Source organism: Ammospiza nelsoni, chromosome 4 (assembly GCF_027579445.1).
Source record: "Ammospiza nelsoni isolate bAmmNel1 chromosome 4, bAmmNel1.pri, whole genome shotgun sequence".
Taxonomy (NCBI): domain Eukaryota; kingdom Metazoa; phylum Chordata; class Aves; order Passeriformes; family Passerellidae; genus Ammospiza; species Ammospiza nelsoni.
This window is the reverse complement of record NC_080636.1, coordinates 21,162,983-21,185,203: the sequence shown is the minus strand read 5'-3', so window position 1 is coordinate 21,185,203 and position 22,221 is coordinate 21,162,983. Positions and strand designations below refer to the sequence as shown.

The following is a 22,221-nucleotide window of genomic DNA, read 5'->3' as shown; positions in this document are numbered from 1 at the left end:
TGCTTTAGTTTAAAATAAGAAGGAAAGTAATGAATGTAAAGTTTAGCCCAAGAACCCAAAGACAGAAGAAATTCTCCTTTCAGGAGTTCCTGTTATGACTAATTCCAAAGAAATCTCGTCTTATCTGCCTTCTGGAGCACATGCCAATGCTATGGATTTTACATGTGACCCATCAGCATCTCAAGACAGCATTTGCCCTTGGATGTCTAAATTATTAATAAATCTAATGTTTGTCAGCTTTGTCTCATGGTAATTGCTTGTTCATGTCTATTTATCTGTTTGTCATAAGAAGGTAATTTCAATCAGAATTCTTAATCCGGGACTGAAAGAATTTTTAAAATAATGCATAAAATGAAAGCTTAAAACCAGTTTGCGTAACTAGAGCTAGAATTTATTACTCCTGAGAGAACAAGGATACAAAATACATGTGAAAACTACACAAAGATTTCTACAAAGTAAAAAGTAGAAAGTGGGAAAAGGGAAAGCTACAGCTCAGTGGTTACACAGAAACTTATGGCATGCATTAAAATATTGTAAATTCATGAAGTTTTTTTTAAGTGCAAATGGTTTTTTTTAAACAGTTCTCACTGAAAAATATGCAAATTGATACCTATGTTGTACACTTGACATATTATCAGAAAGACACCAACACAAATCTATGCATATATACATCAATATGTCTGAAGTACATTTTGTGGTTCTGTTATTCATAGGCACTGGTTACAAGTCCGTCTAATACTCAGTTTCAGAAATTAAGTGGTAGCGCTAATAGAACATTTCTCATATACTATAATAAAGGAATTGGCTTTTAAAATGCCAAGAGGATGAAATAATTTGCATTGCCATTTATAAGCATCCAACAACCAAAGAAGTATTTACAAATCATCAACCATACAGATAAAGAACAGTATCAAATACTCTGTGTAAAAAGATAAATAATTAAAATGTATATTCCCACATCACAAAGAAATGTGATCATACAAATATGGCACCATATGTTTGTGAAACATCAAAAATAAATGTAGCACATAGATACCTCTTCTTATATTTTACATTAAAATGCACAGTACAATGACTGTAAATGTCAATGTCACGACACCCATTGTCTTCAAAATCCTGTTTCTGGTAACAGCAATTATTAGTAGAGTCCATGTTTATAAAGAAATTCCATACTTCAGCCTTGGGCTAATATTGCTCTGTGATATTGCTAGACCATGAGACTTACTTCCTAAAAAAGTTACATATTTTCTTTAAAATTGTCTATTAGAAAGCTACTTGATATGTGAACATTCTGGGAGAAAGTGTGATAGATGCAATCTATTTCTCTGTGTAGCAAAGTATGGGTTAAAAAAAATAACATTTTTATTTTTGTCACAAATATCAAATTTATTAGTGAAATATATCTTAAGTTGAGGCTTATCCATTTAAAATTTTAATCATAAACAATACTGCAATTTTCAATAATTAGGGGTTTTGTTAAAGTACTTAAACTTCCAAATCCTAATCATGTATCTCATTATGAGAAATGGATCAGAAAATCTGGAACACAACAGTGCTATAGAGCTCAAAAATGCTGATATCCTGTTTTGTACTCTGAGGGTGAATGAGATAATTACAGCATGTGGATGTATTTCAAAGGTTTGTCTGCATGTGGCCACTTATGGTTACATGCCAAATCCAAACAAAAGTACATTGTTAAAGGCAACCAGAAGTATAACAGTTAGAACAGACTAAGGCAATTAAAATCTTTTTTCCTACTTTTTTTGGTTAAAAAAAAAATAAAAATTAAGGTGCGGAGGGAATTTTCTTTGCTGTTTTAATGGGTGCCAAATACTGATTAACAGTGCCAAGGAAAAGTAGTTTTACACAAAAGGAAAGACTATTAAAATCTAGAAATACCTGAATTGGATCTTTGAAATCCAGAATTTTCCTGATTACCTGCAAAAGGAGTTGGGGGCGGATAGTTGGCTTCCGTGAGTTTACTGATGTCTGACAGTGGCGTTGGTGGTGGCGGTGGTAGCAAAGTGCTGTTAGGGCTGCTAATATCTCCTTCAGCCACAAGAGTCAAGTCTGCCACATTCTCATCATCTACCATCTGAATGCCTTCAGCCTGCAGCTCTCTGGACTGCCTTTTCCACACTGCGGCGTTGCTCTCCTGGGCGTGCGGAATCGGAGACAACGGAGGGCTGAAAGGGACACTGAAAGTCTTCTGGCTGTGGAGCGCTGCCAAAGCAGACTTATGTTTGTTTTCTGAGTAACCCACTTTCTTTACTGAATTTTCATTAGAGTTTTGCAGGGACTCCTGCTTTCCACTGGGTGATGTACATCCATCACTGCCATCGCTTTTTGAAACTCGCTTGCCTTTAGAACCTGCGGGTGTAGATGAGGATGGTTCTGGTCCAGTGGGTGGTAAACGAAGAAAGTCAGGAAGAATAAGGTCTTCTTTCCTTAGCAGTCCACGTTGGTCATCTGCTCTGTTACTTTGTGCTTTGGATATGAGTTCAAAAAATTCTATTGGGGAAAAACCCAAAATTGACAAGTTTTTGTCAGAAAGTGCAATGCTATTAAAACGTACATTTTCAGCACATTTATTTTCCATGAAGATCTTCAATTCTTTCAATGCTGCCTTGAAATAAGATCCCATGTTAATTAGGAACTTTTTCAATTGCAGCAATGTTCACTAGCATCACTATAATTAAGACCATCAGCATTGCTATTGTAAGAGTTTTGCAGTTTAGAACAGCTGCAATTCACTGAGCCTTGAACACGTCTTCAATTTTACGCAGTTAATAAATCTGTACACACATGCAGGATTTTTTAATTCTTTATACAAAACAAGGCTCTAGTCTTACAGACAATGGGTGCACATTTTTATATTCTGGATGGGTTTTACCCATCTTAACTCAAAAATAGCATGCCATTTGAACATTCAAAGATTCAGAATGTTGCAAACTTCCTCGTTATATTGACTTTCTCTCAGAGTAATTATATTTTATCACAGTTTCAATTCAATTCATGGCATAGTTTTAAACCAGGATGTTATCATCACAGGGTATGATCAGATGATGATTTAAGTAACCCCATTTTATCTGGAGCTGCAATGAATCAGTAGCTTACAGATAGTCAGTAACCATCCAAGGAGCCATTACCAAAAGCGATGGGGCAGCTTTTTAAAGAGGCTTTAACACAATTAGAAGTGATTTTCTGATCATGTCCCTAATGATATCCAATGGTTTAATATGTTTCTATAAATAATACTCATAATAGATCAACACTGTTCTAAAAAGTTTCAAAACTTGGCAACAAGAAACTTATCAACTGTAAGCCAAGAATTATACCACTCCTCAAAAAAGAAGCATTGCAACAATAAACAAACTCTTTGGTACAAAACATAGACATATAAAAATATGTAATTCTTAATATAGGGTCTCTGCATGTCCTAATTTTTCAAGAAGAAAGCACTTTAACTACAGAATATTAAAAGATGCTTTAAAAGGCCATCTCCAACAAATTAAATAAAATCAACAGTTCCAACCCAGCTTATAAATACTGTTTGAAGCAAAAGCCATTAAGGAATAAAGCAACAGAACATCAGTATCATTTTAACTTAGCATAATATGAAGTCGTACACTTGCACTTGTATGACCTTATTCCTAAATCTTCTACTCATACTTGGCAGGCTTTGCAATGTATTCATAAAAATGACTTTTTAACATGCTTTTTCAAATGCTGTAAAATCTGAATGTAGCCAAGATGGAAGCTTCAAAATGCTTCTTATTGCCAAAGTTTTGCAAAATGGCGGTAGGCATATTAAAACATGCAACATTTCTAAGATGTGTCATACAAAAATGTTTCTGAAATTTCAAAGTTCATAGAACAGTTGTTTGTTTTTGCATTAAAAAACAGTCTACAACATTTGGTATGCATTTTTCAAACTTTGACAAATATCACAAAACTCAAAATAAAATGTGAAAGCCTCGAATTCTGAAGTTTTCAAATTATGTTAATGTTTTACTCAGTCCTAGGAAAAAAAATGAAAGTATTAAAATGTGGAAAACAAGTTAACAAAAGAGTAAGAAACAGAAAATAATTTAAAATGCACTAATATATTGTAATAACACTTATATGAAAAAACCATATATTTTGCAGTAGAAGTTTTAGCCATAGCATTTTTTTTTCAGTTCTAGTCAGTGGATGTTTATTCACAGATGAACATTCAAAGGTAAACATTCATTTGCTGTATAAATGTGCATAACCAGGTTTTGGATATGCATATGGGGTAACTTCAGCAGTAAATTTTATTCTGTGGGTCAAATATGGTCCTTTGAGGTTTGTTTTTCTTCATGGGAAAATAGGGAGGAGCGTGTAGGGCTGACAGACAGGTCATCACTTCAGTTCAAGTCCTAGGGCACAGGGTGTTATGCCAAAATTTCTAGTGCTACATAATTGTTATTTCTCTTTTGCCCATGGACATCTTTCTATAAGAAAGCAAATTCTCTCATGAGTTTTTTTTCCAATGATATCACCAGAACTATTAGGATGTAAAAAAGGTAAAAATAGGACTCAGGAAATGCAAGATTACCAATAACCTCTTTGCTTATTTCTACTTCTAAACAACTTTTGCTGAATGCAAATTTTTCTGTTGCCCATCACATCTCCTCCACAATCTGATTGCCCTGCTCTGGCTGTTACAGAGTTCAGCAGAAAACTTACAAAAATTCTTACCTGAGTACATTTGGGTCTACACTACTGTGCAGTGCCTGTCAAACACTTATATAGAGGTGAACAGAAAGCCAAGCTTCTACACAGCTTACAGAGAGTATCAAATGGGATGTTCAACTGCAGCGGAGTAACTAATCCCCTTTTATTTTACAGGAATTAGGTACCCCTCACTTTTGAAAATCCCACTGGACACCTACATCAGTGTTCAGGTATTTTTAAATTTTCAACTTATAAAAACTTCACAATTCAAACACACCAAACAAAAATATAATGGTCATGACTATGATTTTCACAACACAGTATTAAACACATGGTATCTACACAGACACAAATTTTTTCTAAGACTACTTATGTTAATATGTAAGCTATAAAGTTCACATACCCTCTGCTTCATCCAAATTTATTTTGTGACTTTTTTTTTTCCCAATCTTTGCAATAGAGTCTTCTCTCTTTGACAGCCGGACTTCCCTAGCATTTTTTCCATTTTCGCCTTTCATTTTGATAGAATTAGACTTTCCTAGAGTTCTTCCCTCTCCCTGCATTAGAAGGAAAGTTAAGGTACTACTTACATTCAGGCTCTATTATTGTATACATAATATGGCCTAAAGGAATGAGGAAAGTTATTTTGGAAACACATTTCTCTAACATCACAATAAATGCTTTAGTTTAGTCTTGATTATGGCAAAGAACATTTGCCATAGTAGTTCCCAAAAAAAATGTAGAAATAAATATAATATTATTTACTCTGAAGAATTCACGTGACAGAAATGGCCTTTGAACTACAGAGTAGCTCAATTATTTTCAAACACAGATAAGCCAATGAGACACAAAACAACAAACACAACACAGTGAAAGAGTTAACTGATTCATCATGAAGACAAAGTTCTTCACAAATAAAATGCTGTTGACAGTGGAAAACTATCAGACAGATAACAGCTATATTCAATCTAGTTACAGAATTTGGCCGATTCAAAATCATGTGTGAATGCAGCCTTTGATACAGAATTCTAGAAGGAAACAGAAGATGATCTAATGGAGAAAAATCGTTGCAGAAGACTTACAGTAGATCCTTGACTTCTTGAAGATACAGTTGCAGTCTGTTTTACTAACACGCCTCTTTGTTTCTCTGTAAACACTGAACATAAATAAGGTAGTCACCTTCTGTAACTACCAATTTATAATTCCCTAAAGAAGCAAGATTTAAGGGACAACAGATTTTTGCTTTAAAATCACTCTAATCAGTACTCAGAAAATAGTGAGCACAGTTGATAACCCTGATATCTTTCAGTAAAACCCCACCAGAATATGCCTCTCATCTTCAGATTTTCCTCACACTGCCACTATTTTTAAAGTTAAAGGATGCTGAAGTTTCATTTACGCACTAAATTTTCAGTTGATTTAGAAAAAATAATCGTAAAATCTGATCATTCAGTTCACAATTCTCAACAATATAATTTAAAAATGAAAAAGAAAATCAGCAGAAAAGACCATTGAAAGGCTATGTTAAATCTTTTCCATCCTGTTTCACACATCAATTATTTTGTATTTCTGCTGTATGTTCCTTACCATTGTCTAAGTAATCAAAAGCTTCCATCAAATTAAATCTGCCTACAGCAAATTTAGTAACACAGAATCATTGCCCCCTTTCACTGGTACATTGCCACAGAATCACTGCCAGAATGATTCTCTATGATTTAGGCTTTTACAGATGCTGGCAGCACACTGGATTTAGGCTTTACTTGTAATCCTTAACCTAATTATGTGTGAAAGTATTTAGATCGAAACTGTTTTTCAAAATAACAATTGGTTCTGTTGGTTAGGAAAATGACAAATCTGATTCTCCTCAATATATACCTCCATCTTTATAATCCCAGCTCTTCCTTGAAGAGGATCTCTGCTCTAAGTCTATTTAATTTAACCATATCTAATTTGGTTTTTGAAAATAAGTGTTTGATATCTCTAAAAAGGTCTCCTAATGAAACCAAACCTTTACTCATAAGGGTGTTTACATTAATCTAGAGTGTTAATTGTGCCAAGAGATTGTCAACTGTTTAGCTGATAAATTTTTATTTTTCCGATTATGTTGCCTAGGGTCATGAGTTTTTATCCTTTTTGGTGTTATTTTCAAAAATCATCACTTAAAACTGGAGAAGTAGGCTCTGGTACTTTCTCATTTTAAGAAGGATATTATGATAGCAGCATATGCAGCTGCTGTACAAACTGCATCTGTTTTCCTTACACAGAACGCTCCTTGCTGAATAATTGCCAAATGCACCGAAGATATTTGGCACTTGATTCTCATTATTATTACTGGGTGCTATGTTCTTAAGTTTGTGGGTGCATCTGTGGCTCAGTGCAAACAAAAAATTCGAACATTACTACTGCAAAATTTCTTACAGCAACAGTAAAAGTACCTGCTATCACAGATTACATTAATCTTCAATCTTCAGAAGCTGCACTGCTTTTTAGTTAAAAAGAATATATGCTATATGTGATAGATACAAATTTATTCACATTTACCTCACCTTCACAGAAACAGGAAAAACTAACCATAGTCAGGGTTTGTAACACTGATTTGGAACCACAAACAAAAGCTTTTCTACAAACTTACCTCTACCCTTTGATGGTTCTTTTTCATCTAGAACAACCCGCTGGCCATCCAGATTAGATATAGGGACACCAAGATCAAGGGGCTCCTGCTCACCACTCTAAAGTCGGATCACAGTTTGTATGTAATAGAGAAAAAGCTGTTTTCAGAACAAATGTATGCAGTCTGACATTTTTGAAAGAAAACAAGCAAGGCATTTTTATGCTTCAGAGTAGCTTCAATCTATCCTTCTACCGTTATAAAAACGTTTATTCCAGTGGTGTAAAACTACCTTAATTTCAATGAGTGTAACCCTATTCTGTGAGAAGAATGGAATTTGGGAAAATGATACATGGAGAAAAAAAAAAATCATCCAATTTGTGAGTGTGCTCAAATACTCTAGCACCATTAGTGTGTGTATGCTCAGCAAGTCATGTTTTTCAGAGAACACTTTAGATTATTTTTTATTCTGAACTGATTGTATTATTTCATTAGTTTTGTAATTTCATTAAATGAAGTTATCTTTATTCCAACATGCTTTTCAGTTATCTTAAAAACTTGGACTGGTTCAGCCAAGACAGCTTACATACTAGAAATACCACAAAATTAACTTTACATTCCTAGGTATTCCAGCACAAAAGAAAGGAGAACATGCCAGCCAAGAGTTCAGTAGTAGAGAAGTTGAATTAGTCTGCTTTAACAAAATATTTCTGCAAGGGGATTTGTGGCAACTTTCATGATTCCCAGGACAATGGAACAAAAGCTTTAATCCAACCAACTTTCCCTGGCTAATAATGGGAGTTGAGCTCTGGAAGAAGCAAAGTTCAGGCTTGCTTATTTTGGATGTTGGGTTTATTATGAAGAGAATATAAAACAGATGTAGACTAAATATTTGAGGTAACTACTACTAAGCATAATGGTTATAATTACAATGCATTTTATCTCAAAATATAGCTGTAGATATTTAAATGCCTAATTCTCAGGGAAGAGGAATCATTCCAGGGACTATCATATGATCTTCTGCAGACAGAAAATATTGCTGCTTGAATTACATCAAAGAATACTTACTAGTCTTGCCACAAGTTCATTAAGATTTAAACCATATTTTGCAACAACAGGCCTTAAGACCTCTGTTACTGGTTTGGTGGGTTTTGCCTTCAGACCAACTGACCGGTTGATAGGAACAAGATCCAGCCTGCAACACAGCAATTGCAACATCAAGTGTGAAATACTCCAGTAAATAAAGTGAACAGAAATATGTCAAATCAAATCTACCACATAGTTGTAACAATTTACAGCTAGTAGCTAGCTGGAACCGCAGTAGCATGAATGTATGTTAACTGAAGCAACAACGAATCTATTATTTTATTTTTATTTCTTTATTATTATATTTAATTTATTATTACTTCTATTTAACACAAATAAAAATTCTACCGTTTTGCTTGCCAGAACTGAGTGAAGGCCTGAGGCAGTCTATTTCAGACCAAGAAAAAGCATTCCACAGCACTTCCATATTTACAGGGAGATTTCTCTGACCAGTTTGGTCCAGGAGTCCTTCCCAAGTGACTCCATGCCTCAACTGTAGATTTGGATGCAAGAAAAATATTTCTTCTCAGTTCCACAAGACAGACTCACAACTTGTTATGCAATTACATGAGATGGATTTGGACAAATATTTTAATTTTTAAGCAGACTAACACTGTGGAATTCCAGTGTTACTTCTTTGGGTTGGTGCCACCATACAATGAAATATCGGTATAAGAGAAACTTATACACCAAAGGTGTAAAAGTAATTAACTTAGAATTTACAGGCTAAAGACAGTTCTTTTCAGAGCATATTTTACAATTTTTCATTATTAAAACAGTAAAAGAATAATTAAATACAATTTTTTTTTACAAAATTAAACCCAAACAACTTTCATTAGCATCTATGTCCCTGCACAGAACTGTGCCCAGCTTTGATTTTGATTTGGTTTTGGCTTATTTTTTTTTTTAAATGCTCTTCATCTATGCCCTGAATCCTCCATAAACCTCATTTAATTGCAATGGTACTATAGTGTGAAATCAAGGACAAGCTTATTACTAACAAAACAATCAGAAGAAATGTACATCATCATCAGATATTATTATCTCACAAAAATTAAACACGATGTTAAGTCATGTTGACTTTTCTCTTTCACAAGAAGCCAGAATAACTGAAACTTTGTCTTTTATATTTTCTTTGAATTCAACAGTTACTAAATTGAAAATTTCAATTTTAATCATTAGCTGGTAATTGATACAAAAGTGGCAAACACTGAGGTAACTAAGTATACCCACATAGTATTTCTCCTTTGTCTGAAAATGTTCCAAATATTTGACTATATTTGCTTACATAGTATCTACCCAGAGAATGGAATAATGCAGAACATTTCTACATTTTAATTAACACACAAATAACATATGGTACTGCCTACTTCAAGTTCCTTTTTAACTTGGAGACTCAACAAGCTCACACCTAATAAAAGACTGCTCAATCTCAATCTAAAAATTGAATATGCCATGCAGTATTTATTAACCTGAAGTACCTTTAAATAGAAACTAGCCTAGCTTCCTAAGGAAAAGTAATATAGAGCCAAAATAAGGAATTCCTCACAAAATAAACTTCATTCACTTCAAAAGTCCAGGTCAGTAATGTAGTACATTTTGCTTCAATACTTTTTCCTGAAATAATTATTTCAGGAGTTTTCATAGCATTAGTTTGGATTCATTTTGGAAAAAATTACAAATGTTATTTTGAAAAAAACACATGCTACCAAATATATTACATAAAACTAAATGTATAATGTACTGCATTATATTATATCCATACTCATAATTTAACATTGACTTTAAGATTCGGGGTTCATCAGAGGATTTTTATTTATACAATTAGTCTTACTGTAATTTTCCAGGTGGGCAAATATATACAGATAAAACTGAATGGGAACAGGTCATCAATAAATACATCCATTTAGTTTAAGGCTAGGAGACTTACAGTTCAATTTCTATATCTTTCTGTGCTACTCCAACCTACTAAACATGTCTTTCTGATGTGGAAGGTCCCTCTGGACCCACACATCTGTCCAATGCTTTCAGAGCTGCCTCAGCTTGAGCATTTTGACATCACAATAATATTTAAATGTCCCTAAACTGGAACACTGCCATCAAAATCTCACTTGTATCCTAAGAGCAATCCAGGAAGCCCCCTCCTGCAGCTGCACAGCCTCCTCTTTCACTGCACAGGGAACTGGCAATATCTCCTTTATTGCACTTACAAAAAGCAAACTGGGAAGCAGGGAGGGAAAGGCCATAGGAAGGCTTTATTTTTGACTCTTACCTAAATAAAGTGCGTTTTTCCAAGCGCAGGTCCCGAGACTCCAGGATGCTGCTGTCCTGGTGCAACACCAGGGGCTGCAGAACATGTCAGGGATAAAAGAACAGAGAGCAAATTAATTCTAAACTATGTAAAAAAGAGCAGCTGTGTTGTTAAATTTTTTTAAGGTAACTCGGAATATTATTAATATAGGCTGCACTCATTCCAGTGACTGCTCCTTTACAATATGGAACATGATTAAAGCATGTTTTCTTTTGGCTAGGTGTGAAACAATGACCAAAATTCAATTTCCACTGGAGTCAGCAGGTGTTCAGGAACTTGGTTGTTAAAATAAACCTAGATTCTTCAACTTATATAAATAACACAGAATAATGCATTAGAAAATACAGCCAGCTAACAGTCCTTAAAAGCTTTAAAAGCCCATAACTGTGAACATTCATTGATTTTTGTCATTGCAATCATCTAGATGGATCAAAAGCATGAATTTAAGAGAATAAATACTTCATGTCCACAACTTCCCTTTGAATTGGAGAACATTTCAGTTGACTAAGAGCCATCTCACACACACTGCATCATCCCCACAGATTGCTGTCTTGGAAATTTTCCTCAATATTAAAACCTGTACCTCATTTCTACCATTAATGCATCTCATTCATCTTTGAGCAACTGAATGTCACTATGTTTTAGGGCTTTAATGCAGTAGCATCTACTACCAGACATTTGCTTTCTTCATGGATAATTCAATTCTCCTTCAATTAACCAGCACTGCCAATGTAAAGCTATGGGCAGAACCAGGACATGTGTGTCAGTATGGAGAGAACAGAATTCCTTATCTGTGAAATGGGGAGGAAAACACCTCCAAAAAAGCCCAGGAATATGCAGTACCTTATCACCTCCAACGAGGAACAGGTCCACTGCAGCTATGTTGATGCCATGTTTCTCACAGACCCCAGCGAGCACCTCCTTGATGGAGAACCCTGACTTCACAGCCATTTTGCTGGATGAGCCATCCGGAAGGTTTACACAACAGTACTTGGGGGATTTGTCTTTATCTGGCACAAATGCAGGCAATCTTGAGGTTTCAGACTTGAAAGGAAAAAAAAAAAAGGTCAGTGACCAATGGGAAAATGAGGACTATATAAACTATTGGAGTATAAACTATTGGAGCCCACCCAGATCAAACCATGCCAACAACCATAGTTTCTACCTTGTGCTAGAAATCCTTCCAAATACCACAAATATTAGATACATTTAAATCTCGGGGGAAAAAAATTTAGATAAAGATCATAAATCTAAATCACAAATCTGAATTTATTTCAAGAACAGGTGAAGTTTTACACAGCAAGTTAAAAATTATAAAAGTAAATTAAATCTCATTAAGCATCCAAATAGTTAAATGTCTGTGCTCAATAATGTCCTGCTGATGTAAAAATTACCATTGGCACCCTATGAATCAACATTTAAGTGAAGAGGAATGCCTTTAAACATCAGGTTGCTCAATCTTTCCTCACAAAATTTCCTCTTCTTTCAACATAATACAAATTCTATGCACAAATACACCACAGAGAAATTAAAATTTTAAAATTATTTGCTTCATGACCATTAATTGTTTTTATTAAAGGGAATTAGGACTACAATGCTATGGACTAGGCACTAACCTTTATTCTAGAGTAACAGCAGAATAGTAACACTACCACTAAATATCAAAAGTATCTTTGAAAATTTAACAAAAAGCTCACTTACAACTTAAAAGGACACTAAAAAATACTGGGTTTGACAGCCTTTTAGGGTACTCATCATGCTTTTTCTCTCTTCTTTAACATGGTGCTTCTCATTCAAATCACAGTAACTTTCTGATAGAAATCATGTGGGAGTGGGAAAGAAATGAGGGGTTGTTGCTTTAGGGAGCCTTTGCATTTTCTATTTTTTATGATAAGACTTTTTTGCAACAGAAATAAACATGACTTCACCATGCTTGTTTCCCTGATCAATATTTTTAGCATAGATAAATTTACACAGTTATTAGTTGATGGTTAATTACACAGAATCTATTCTATCAGAGAGACACCAACAGCACAAAAAAACTAAAATTTCCTTTTTTAGAGTCTTCCTCCATATCAACATAGATAAATAAAGTATTACATCTATGTTTTATTAATGCTGTTTTAAATTTGCACCTCATTAGTTTTACACTGTGAAGGTAAAACTTGATGGTTAGAAATCACAGTGTCTTCACTTGTTAATTTCTTAGCATGACAAAGTGTCCACAACAAACCTCTCAGGATTTTAGGACCAAATTAAGTCATAATGACAAAAACACACAGCTTTAAAGAAAACAGAGAAGAAGCAAGACGGACACTGGCACAACAAAAATCAACCTAATGCAACTTGCATCCCCCTTACTGCAGAGGCCAAGAAGAGGAAAAGCTTTAACTTGTGGCTGTTTAAAACAGATTCGCATCCTTGCAGGTAGAACAAACTAGTTTTAAAGAGCTACAGACTTTAAAAGGGAAACTTTATTCTGTAGTTCACTGGTGCCTGATGTTAAGACAGACAAGATGCAAAGCCTATCCAAGGACAGCATAAGAAATAATATATGAACACAACCTCTCTTGCATTTCTAACACTCTGAAATTGCCTAATATTACATCTCGTGCTGCAGCTGCATCACTTGAAACCCCTTTCCCAAGGCATTACATCAAACAAGCTACATCACACCACTTAGAAAATCAGTATTTCACTGTTTCATCTGCTCCCCCAGTAGCCCATGAGCAAGAGGCGGCCATTACCAGGTCGAGACTTGCAGTGGATGACATGGAGCCTTGAGATTCCCGTCTGTAGGACAATCCATTGGACTGAAAAGAATCTGTTTGTACAAAAAACCAGCAATCAGTAAAGAGGCTGATTTCATTGTTTATGCTAATACAGACAACTATTTCAAATATCATCTTGTTGGGTCACAAATGTTTCTTTTTTCATTAAAAGGAAAGAAACCATCAAATCTTCATACTGTGCACAGAAGCATGGAAACCAAAGTAACTTTTGGTCAAGTGCTTCTTGGTTATGTAACCCCTGAATAAAGCCATTTGTTTTACATCAAAAAAAGGGGAAAAATATTTTTAAAATAATATTAGTTTTGTTAACTAGATGTAACATGATTTCAATATTTCATCTTAAAAAAATTATTCTACCTCTTCAGATACTCTCAAGGCAGATAAATACTTTTAAAAGTGCAAGTATGGTATTAGAACACTAAAATCTAAGGCAATTACTAGTCACTTTCAGAAGGAAATGTCCATGATCACAGCAAATGCCACTGATGTCTTTTCACATATGAATATACTAAGAACACCCAAATTATCCATATGACCAAAGGTATCTTGTGGGTCTGGGAATTTATCAGAAGCAAAAACTGCATTATCAAATATGGACCAAACTTGGGGCTTTGCTGGAATTTTTTCATCATTTTTAATTCAACAGCATAATTTACTGCAAAACTTTCATCTCCTCTAGAGGCCATGAACAGGTGCTTTCATAAGGGAACTCTTCCTTAAACTCTCAAACACAATTAAGTAACAAAACAGCAGGTTACAAGGGCTTTCACACCTCTGAGTCTCCTTTCTCATTTTAGTCAGGGAAGGTGAAAACAGATGGTGACTGTTCAAAAGTGAACATACCTGTGTGTTACTGATAAAAGAAAGAAAAGTAGGATAATGCAGATGGAGGAATTTTTAAATAGCTGTAACTACAGCACTATTTGCTGTACTGATCCTGGACTTTTCTGTAAAGATTTGAAATTATCTTTCTATAAAAATAGCAGCTCTCTGCTTGAAAAGGCAATTACCAGCACACAGAAAGGCAGAATATTCCAAAATGTTAAAAAAAAAAAGTCTTGTGGAAGTCAGTAAAAACAAATTTAAATATTGTCATATTTTTATCTATTTACTTGTACATCTTCCACAAAACTGCAGCAATACTAGCCACACTCTGGCCTTCTGACTTGACAGCTCCTTTCCTCTGTCACTCCCAAGAATGCACTTAGATAGCAACTAATCATGGTGAGATTAGTCATATCTATTGCTGAAACAACTTTGAAACAAAGCAGATTTTGATACTCACCGTTTGGATAATCACCATTTTCTCTTCTCTTCTGTGATTTTCCCAAACTCTTGCTTCTTGACCATGAGAAGAATGTTCCCCTCTTTTTCTTCTCAGTGTCCTCCTCTCCTGACTCTTCATTTAAAGATCTTCCAGACTTTGACTTACCACTTAGCTATCACCAAAACACAATTAAATCACTGGTTTGATCACAGGTGTGAGTATATTGTCTAAAATAAACCTCCCCACACTTCTTCCCAAAACAAGAGTGTGATGGCCAGGTTAGCTGCCTTCTTTACCCCACGCACAAGTGTCTGTGCCAGCATTCCTCTCAGCAGCAATCAAAAAAAAAAAAAAAACCCAAAAAAACACCTCACCAGTGGCAACAGAAAGAAATACAGAGATGGAAATGTGCTGCTTGGTAGGGAGCACAAAACAGTAGCTGGAAATGAGCCATGGAGAGCTCCAGCAAATATGAAAGAACTGTCCCCAGCTCACCAGTAATGCCTAAGTTAATGTGGAAAGGCCATTTGCCTTGCTTTTAAAACACTGAATTTCACTTTGGTATTTTTCCTAGGCTAGGCTTGAACATGAACAGCTTTCAAAGACAATGACAAAGTACTGTTTAACATTTACAAGTATAATCAAGTATTTATTAGAGTTGAAGAATACAAATGTCAGGAATGTTTGATATTAAACTAAACTTGCTTTTAACAAGCTAGTATTCTTGTTAGATTATTAGAATATTCCTTGAAATGCTACTTTCTAAAGGTTCCTAGTCATAAGAATACATAATGGCAGATGGGGTAATCTGTAGTGATTGACATGAAAAATGAGAAGTTATAATTTACCCATACAGTTATGTAATGCCATGGTGGTATTATCTACAAGAAGAAAAAATAAACCCTAAATAATGTCAAGGGATCAGTCAGTAAGACTACTGGTCTAATTTTTAAGCAACTGTACTTATTTAACACAGAATTATCTTAGTTTAGTAGGAGCTAAGAAATTAAAAACTACCCTTTGCCAAAATGAGCTAGTTTAGGTTAAGCCTTCTCCAAAACTTCTGATAAAATGTCTCCTCTCAGCAAAGGTTAAATTATCACATCTTAATTCCCCTATTCAACCAAAATAAGCTTCTGAACTGGTGTATTAACAAAATAAAACTTACTTTTTATTTGTACACATACAGTTAAATAATAATGAAGATTTTAAATTATATTCAGCAATTCAATATCTAGAAAACTGATTCAAAGTATATTCCTGAGTACATAAAATTTTGCAGTTGTATTTGCCAACACCTCTAACCATACATTTTATTTTACAGGTTATCTTTGATTTTCCAAAGAACGTGAAAAACATTATTTAAAACCACAGTTTTGTGATAACAACAATGCAAAAGTCACCTTTTTTGGTGTGGACATGTTGGACTTGTCTGAACTGACGCTGTGTTTGGAGGTTGGGCTGCTGGGAACACGCTGAGGATCAGGAAGAGGACGTCCTTCCACTTCAGCTAAGATGCACTCTTGGTAGAGGGGGGACTTGAGGAAGCGAGTATAGCTATCAAACTTCATCAGGTTAAATATCTGAAATTAAACCACAATGGATAATGGGTACATACATTCCAGTAGCACATCGAGAAAATGAAGCTGCTTTGCAATAGGAAGCTCCCATAACATTTAGGATATCAGGCTGTAAGCAGCATAGGTATGACACTGTTTAGACCTGGCTAAATCCACTGCACCCATTTTAAAGTGAAATATAACTTGATCTATTCCCTTATTACAGGTTCAGAAAAAAAGTTATGATTTGTGCAAACTGCAAGCTGAGATGATGTAGAGTCTTGACAACACTTTCCTTTTTTACTGTATTGATGCCATTCTGTGTGGAGCATGTAGCAATCTGGCCATTTAAAACATTTTGAAGGTTATTACACTGGCACTGTATGTGACAGCATTAAGTTATGCAGGTATGTTTTAAGGTAGCTGTGAACAAGAAAAGTTTATGTTCTAAAACACAGAAATATGATATAATCACAATATGCAATAATCCACAATGATACAAGACACACAATGTTAATTGCTGATGTGAGGAGAAGTTGAGAGTCCTTTGCATCATATAAAATGTTCACAGAGTCATAGAATCATTTAAGCTGGAAAAGACCTCTAAGATCATCACATCATTAACCCAGAACTGACAAGTGTTAACAGTAAACTACAGTCCTGTATCCATTGATAAGGAAAAAACCCATCAGTATCTCTGGGCAATTCAATAATCAAGGTGCTGTAGATCTCAAAAGAGAACAGTTTACATTAAATGATCAACATTTATCTTTAACCACAGAGGAAGAAAGCAGCTCTATACCAGGCCTGGATCAAATATTTGAGGCTGATTTAACCAAAGGTAAATTTAAGAAAGTGAAAAAGAGCTTTTTCTTAAATGCTAAATAATGTTTAAATTTTTTGTTCCATTTTTGCAAATTTAAACAAAGCTAATTTTATGAAAGTGAAAACAAGCTTTTTTTTTAATGCTAAATAAGGTTTAAAGGTTTTGTTCCATTTTTGCAAATTTGCTGTTTTAAGTGAATCCATACTTTTAGCTCTATATCTTCTCCCATGATTCAGTTCATCTGAAAAAACAGTAAGAATGGCTACTTCTTTGGACATGACAAATTCCCCACAAGCCAAGGAAGGTAGGAACCATGAGCAGGTTATGGCACTCCCAAGAGTGTAAAGGAAAGTCCATCACTGAGACTGAGTGGCCCATTTGCAGATGGAAACCATGCTTCAGACTGTGCAGACACACCCTTCCCAACAGGCTTTAGCCCAAAACCTATCCTGTAAACAGCAAGACAGAGCAGAGAGAACTTGATCCTGCAGAGTCACAGAAACCCAACTCAAACTGAATGCCAACTTCCATGTTTTTTACTTTCCCCTCTGTATATTCCCCTTCCTGCTTAGCTGCTGCCTTTTAATGCACTGTTTTCCACATGGTAAGCTATGGAAAAATACTTCTGTATATGCCAGCTTTGACAGTCTGCAAATTAAACATACTTAATACAGCAAAAAAATTACAACCTTCTAACTTTGCAGGACAGAGCCATGAGAGGGTAACTAACTTACCTTGAGCTGATTATCATCTGCCCCATGTTTCTAGCCCACACTACCTCTATGATTTCCTATATTTAGAATTATTATCATATTTACATATCTTAATGATTTCTGCTTATTGCAAAAAGGCTAGAAGATGCTAGTTCTTGTACTTACAAATGAGAAACATATATTTTAAAAACATAATTTGAAATTTTCAGATAAACAAGAGCAGAAAAACTTACATCCATTATCAAATCTTCATGAAGTACATGCTATGTTATTCTTATTTTAATATGTTCAAGTGACCTGCACTGTCCTCCATCCAGAAACACTGAAAATGCTTGTTCTTATTCAATTTACAAAAAGGAGCAACATCTTAACTAGGTACTTTGGCTGCATCCACACTGCCATTACAACCTCTAACAACAAGATCATGGACAAATTTGTCAGGACATGGACAGAAAGCAACTTCCAGGGATATTCCCAACAGAGAGTGCTTGAAAGAGAATGGCCTGAAAGTGTTTCCAAGGCACTTTCCCACACACTTCTGCCACTCCTCTGCAGCCTTACAGCTACACTCCCCATTCCCCAGCACCACACTCATTCAACAACCACCACAGAGCAGCACCCATTCTGTGGTCAGTGCTCAAATCTAAAAAATCTTGTGAAAGACCACAAATGCAGAGCTTTCACTTTATTAAGGTTGTGTCACCACCATGAGCTCAACTTTGTGGGTGTGTTGCAGTAACTACACAACCCACAGCTGTGTGTTATCACACGGTGCCATCCACCAAGACCACAAGCTGGCCTGCAGAAGCACTCCCTGGAACCAAGGAATGAAGGGCCACCAAGCAGCTGATTGCCCAGCCCTGTCCCCAGCCAGGCAGCACACCCCAGCACCTCAGCCACGCTCCAAGGCCATGTCCTGCAGCAGAAGGAGCTCTCATCCTGCCTCACTTCATCTTCCAGAGAAAGGACTGGGTCTGACTGAGGGGTCTCACTGAGGCACTGACAATTTGAGATAAGAGGTCAGGTACAGAGAGGCCTTGTGGCTGGGACTGGACGCACAGCAGCACTTCCCATGAGCATTTTCTCCCCCATTACGAGCCCTCCTACCAAGGATACAGCATTTTCAAAGGGACAAAACCTGCATCAACCCTGTCACCTGACTCATCAGGACACTCTGTACTCCACCAAAAAAAAATGGGAGAGGATAAGGAGGAATTCAGGCACAGTCTCCACAACACCAGGATGACAAATGCATGAAAAAATGTCTGGGAATGTGGTGACTGGTAATTCCCACAGAAGGCTCAGGCTTGGGAGGTGCAGAAGGAGTATCTGTAAAGCTGGGAGCTACCACAGCAGCAGCCAGACCTACCTTCTATCTGCACTCTGCAGGAGGGTGACACTATGCCCTGCTGCTCAGATTGCCCAAAAGCACATGGTCTGAGATTGTGTCCCAAGACTGTGACCTGGATCACTAATGCCATGGCCTTGATTCCAAAATTATGATATCAAAACTACTTCTACTAATAAACTGGTAGGGTGGAAGAGTTACCAAAGAGATGACTTAGGGAAAAAAGGCTAGAAACTTAAATTCTACAGGAAATGTGAAGTGTATCCTGTTGTGCTCTGATTATCAATAATTTAAAATACATCCACTTCAGAGGTCTTCAGACTCCAACAGTTCTAAAATCTCTTTGCCTGACAGTAGTATTAAAGCCTAAGAGAAGAACTCCCTTAATACATTTTAACATTTAGAAACATTTTAAAAACCAAAACTAGACACTATTTTTGTACTCAGCTCTCCACTAAAGAAAAGAAAAGCAGCTATATGCAAACACTCTATGCAATGGTGCTGCAACACATGGAATTATTTACTTGCACTTAACCCTCTGTTATTTCAATAACAGTACTTTTCAGATTATTTTTTAGTTAAGTGAAAATATTCTCTCCACATAACAGAAAAACAGCCAAGCAGCCTTTTTTCTATTCTTCTAACAGAGTCTAAAATATACAGCATGTAAAACTATTTTTATAGATCATAAAGGAAAAGATAACAGACATAAACATAGAGCATTCATGGTTACTATGGTTACCTGAAGTTGCTGTTCCTTGAACATATCTGGATGGGGAGAATTGAGAATATCATCTGCCAGCTGTGCCTGGCTGTCAATATTAACTGGGGTTGTAGCTTTGCTACACAAGAACTTACTGAAGATCTCCCGAGCCCTGTAAGAAAGCTACAGAAAAGAAATGCTAAATGTATGTTGGTTTTAAAACCATAATTTTAGCTAGGCATTTCTTACACTGATACATTCCACCCAAAAATAGATAGCCACTCCTGAATCTTTTATATATGTATTTTTCATATATCAGTTTTTGTGAGTTTTAAGCACATAAATAGGGTTTTTTTCTTTATGATTACAAATATTCATCAAATATTTCTTGAACAGTTGTCCTCCAAATAAAAATAAAAATAATCAAGCAGTGAAGCACAGCAAGTATTTTTGTAAAAGAAGAGTAGATTTTTTTAGATTTTGAGATCTTTTACATAACAGTTACTATTTAAATACATCCTCTAAGATTACATTTCTAGAAGTAAGAAAAAGGTAAGTATATATATGAATATTTACAGTCAAAACCACTTATTTTTAACTTGTTTATATGAAACACACACATCATGAAAATAATGAAAAACCCACCAAGCTGAGCCCACAGCCCTTAAGGGTGGTGTTCAGAAAATACTTTGAAGACAGAAGAAAGTAGAAGAAAAAATCCTTATTAGTAGACAAAAGAACTAAGAGAGACTTGGAAGGTGAAACTGTTTCCACCACATAAACCTGACCAGGTTTGGCTGTGGTGTAGACATAAGTGTTGCCAACCTGCATAAAGTTCAAAATTCACCCAAACTGCCTGACCAATGTAGGATTCCCTCAAAAGGATGAGATGGAGATTCTCATAATTTGTGAACAAACATGAGAGCCCTGCCCTCGGAGCAGCAGATAATTAAGTTATTTAGAAACACAGTCTTGGCTGGTGGAGGCAGTTTAGCTCAAAGAGTACAAGAGGCCTCTCCCTGACATGGACAATTTACTTGCTCTGCACTTCCATGCACTGGGCTACCACTGCTGGCCATTTGCAACATCCAGGATACTTTAACTCATTCTCACAGAGCTACCTCTGCACTTTGCTGCAGTTTGAACATATCCAACATCTTAAGCTTAGGTCATCCCACCCTATTTTAGTGATGTCACAGTACACAGACCAAGCACAGCTCCATTCATTTCAATAATCTTGAAGGAGTAATAATTTTTGAAGAAGCAACACAAGGTATTGAAATACAACACTAACTTACCTCTTTTTTATCATGTGCAGGTACATGGTTAAAATATTCACAGGCCTGCCAAAATAAAATATTTTCTTCGCTAAATTCTTTCCGTAGAAATTCCTAGGGGAAAAAATAAGCAAATAAATAAATATCTCAAAGAAAAGTTACTTGTCAGCTTAAAAAACATATATATAATGCTTGGAAAGTTTGCATAAATGTAAGTTTTCAATCAGTCTCACAATCCAGTTTTTTCCTAAAGTAAAAATCAATATATGTCCAATACATACCTGGTGCTCCCCTCTTTCTCCTGTCTTTTTTAATGTATACATTTAGAAGAATACATCAAGTTACAATCAAATCATTTGCAAGTACAAAATTTGAAATGTCATGCTAAGTAGTGCTTAAACTGGTGAATACACTTTAAATAAAAATTTAAATAGTTCATATACTAGATTTAAAAGTGACACTGCAAATGTCTTTAATTGCAGTTCTACCGATATAACAGAGTAGATGTTTACCAAGAAGTGCCCATAACCAATCCTGGATTCATTACAGTGTATTTTTTTATCACATGGCAACTATAAAAAAAAAAAAATCTATCACTGTTCACTGTGTTTGACGTGGCCACATTGTTTCTCTTTGGAAAATACTCACTGAGAGGAAAATAAAATATCTCCCAGTACAACACAGAATACTCAGGATCTTTATATTACAGAATCCTAAAGTCCAAATGAACACTGGTACTGATTCAGCTGGAAAACCCTACAATTACAAACTGTCCCATATTAAAATCTGTATAATTCAATATTCTCTCAGCATCTTTAAAGAATTTTAACCATCAGGGGAAAAAAAAGATTTAAAAAAACAACTTGATCCACCACAACCTTCACTCAGTCATCACATGGGTGTCAGTGAAGCTTCCTTATCATACAAAGTAGCCTCAGAAAGCTGTGTAAGAAGAATCTACACAGAAATAAACTTAAGTTTATTTGTGCTTTTCAGATTTACATAACAGTTTAGGGAGTCCAGCTGTAAG

At 35.5% G+C, this 22,221-nt stretch overlaps 1 protein-coding gene across 2 annotated transcripts in view; it reads right to left on the bottom strand.

The window, feature by feature from the left end:
- The window catches only part of RGS12 (regulator of G protein signaling 12), an 87,276-nt gene that overhangs the window by 10,539 nt on the left and 54,516 nt on the right, over positions 1-22,221 (bottom strand). For both annotated transcript variants that reach the window (XM_059469983.1, XM_059469984.1), the window contains 12 exons: positions 21,213-21,305; positions 19,954-20,097; positions 16,169-16,348; positions 14,784-14,937; positions 13,454-13,530; positions 11,550-11,750; positions 10,668-10,741; positions 8,378-8,504; positions 7,334-7,430; positions 5,784-5,848; positions 5,105-5,258; positions 1,939-2,511 (listed from right to left, as the gene is read on the bottom strand). In XM_059469983.1, the coding sequence (XP_059325966.1) occupies positions 1,939-2,511; positions 5,105-5,258; positions 5,784-5,848; positions 7,334-7,430; positions 8,378-8,504; positions 10,668-10,741; positions 11,550-11,750; positions 13,454-13,530; positions 14,784-14,937; positions 16,169-16,348; positions 19,954-20,097; positions 21,213-21,305 (1,939 nt within the window). The remainder of the gene's footprint in view (positions 1-1,938; positions 2,512-5,104; positions 5,259-5,783; positions 5,849-7,333; positions 7,431-8,377; positions 8,505-10,667; positions 10,742-11,549; positions 11,751-13,453; positions 13,531-14,783; positions 14,938-16,168; positions 16,349-19,953; positions 20,098-21,212; positions 21,306-22,221) is intronic.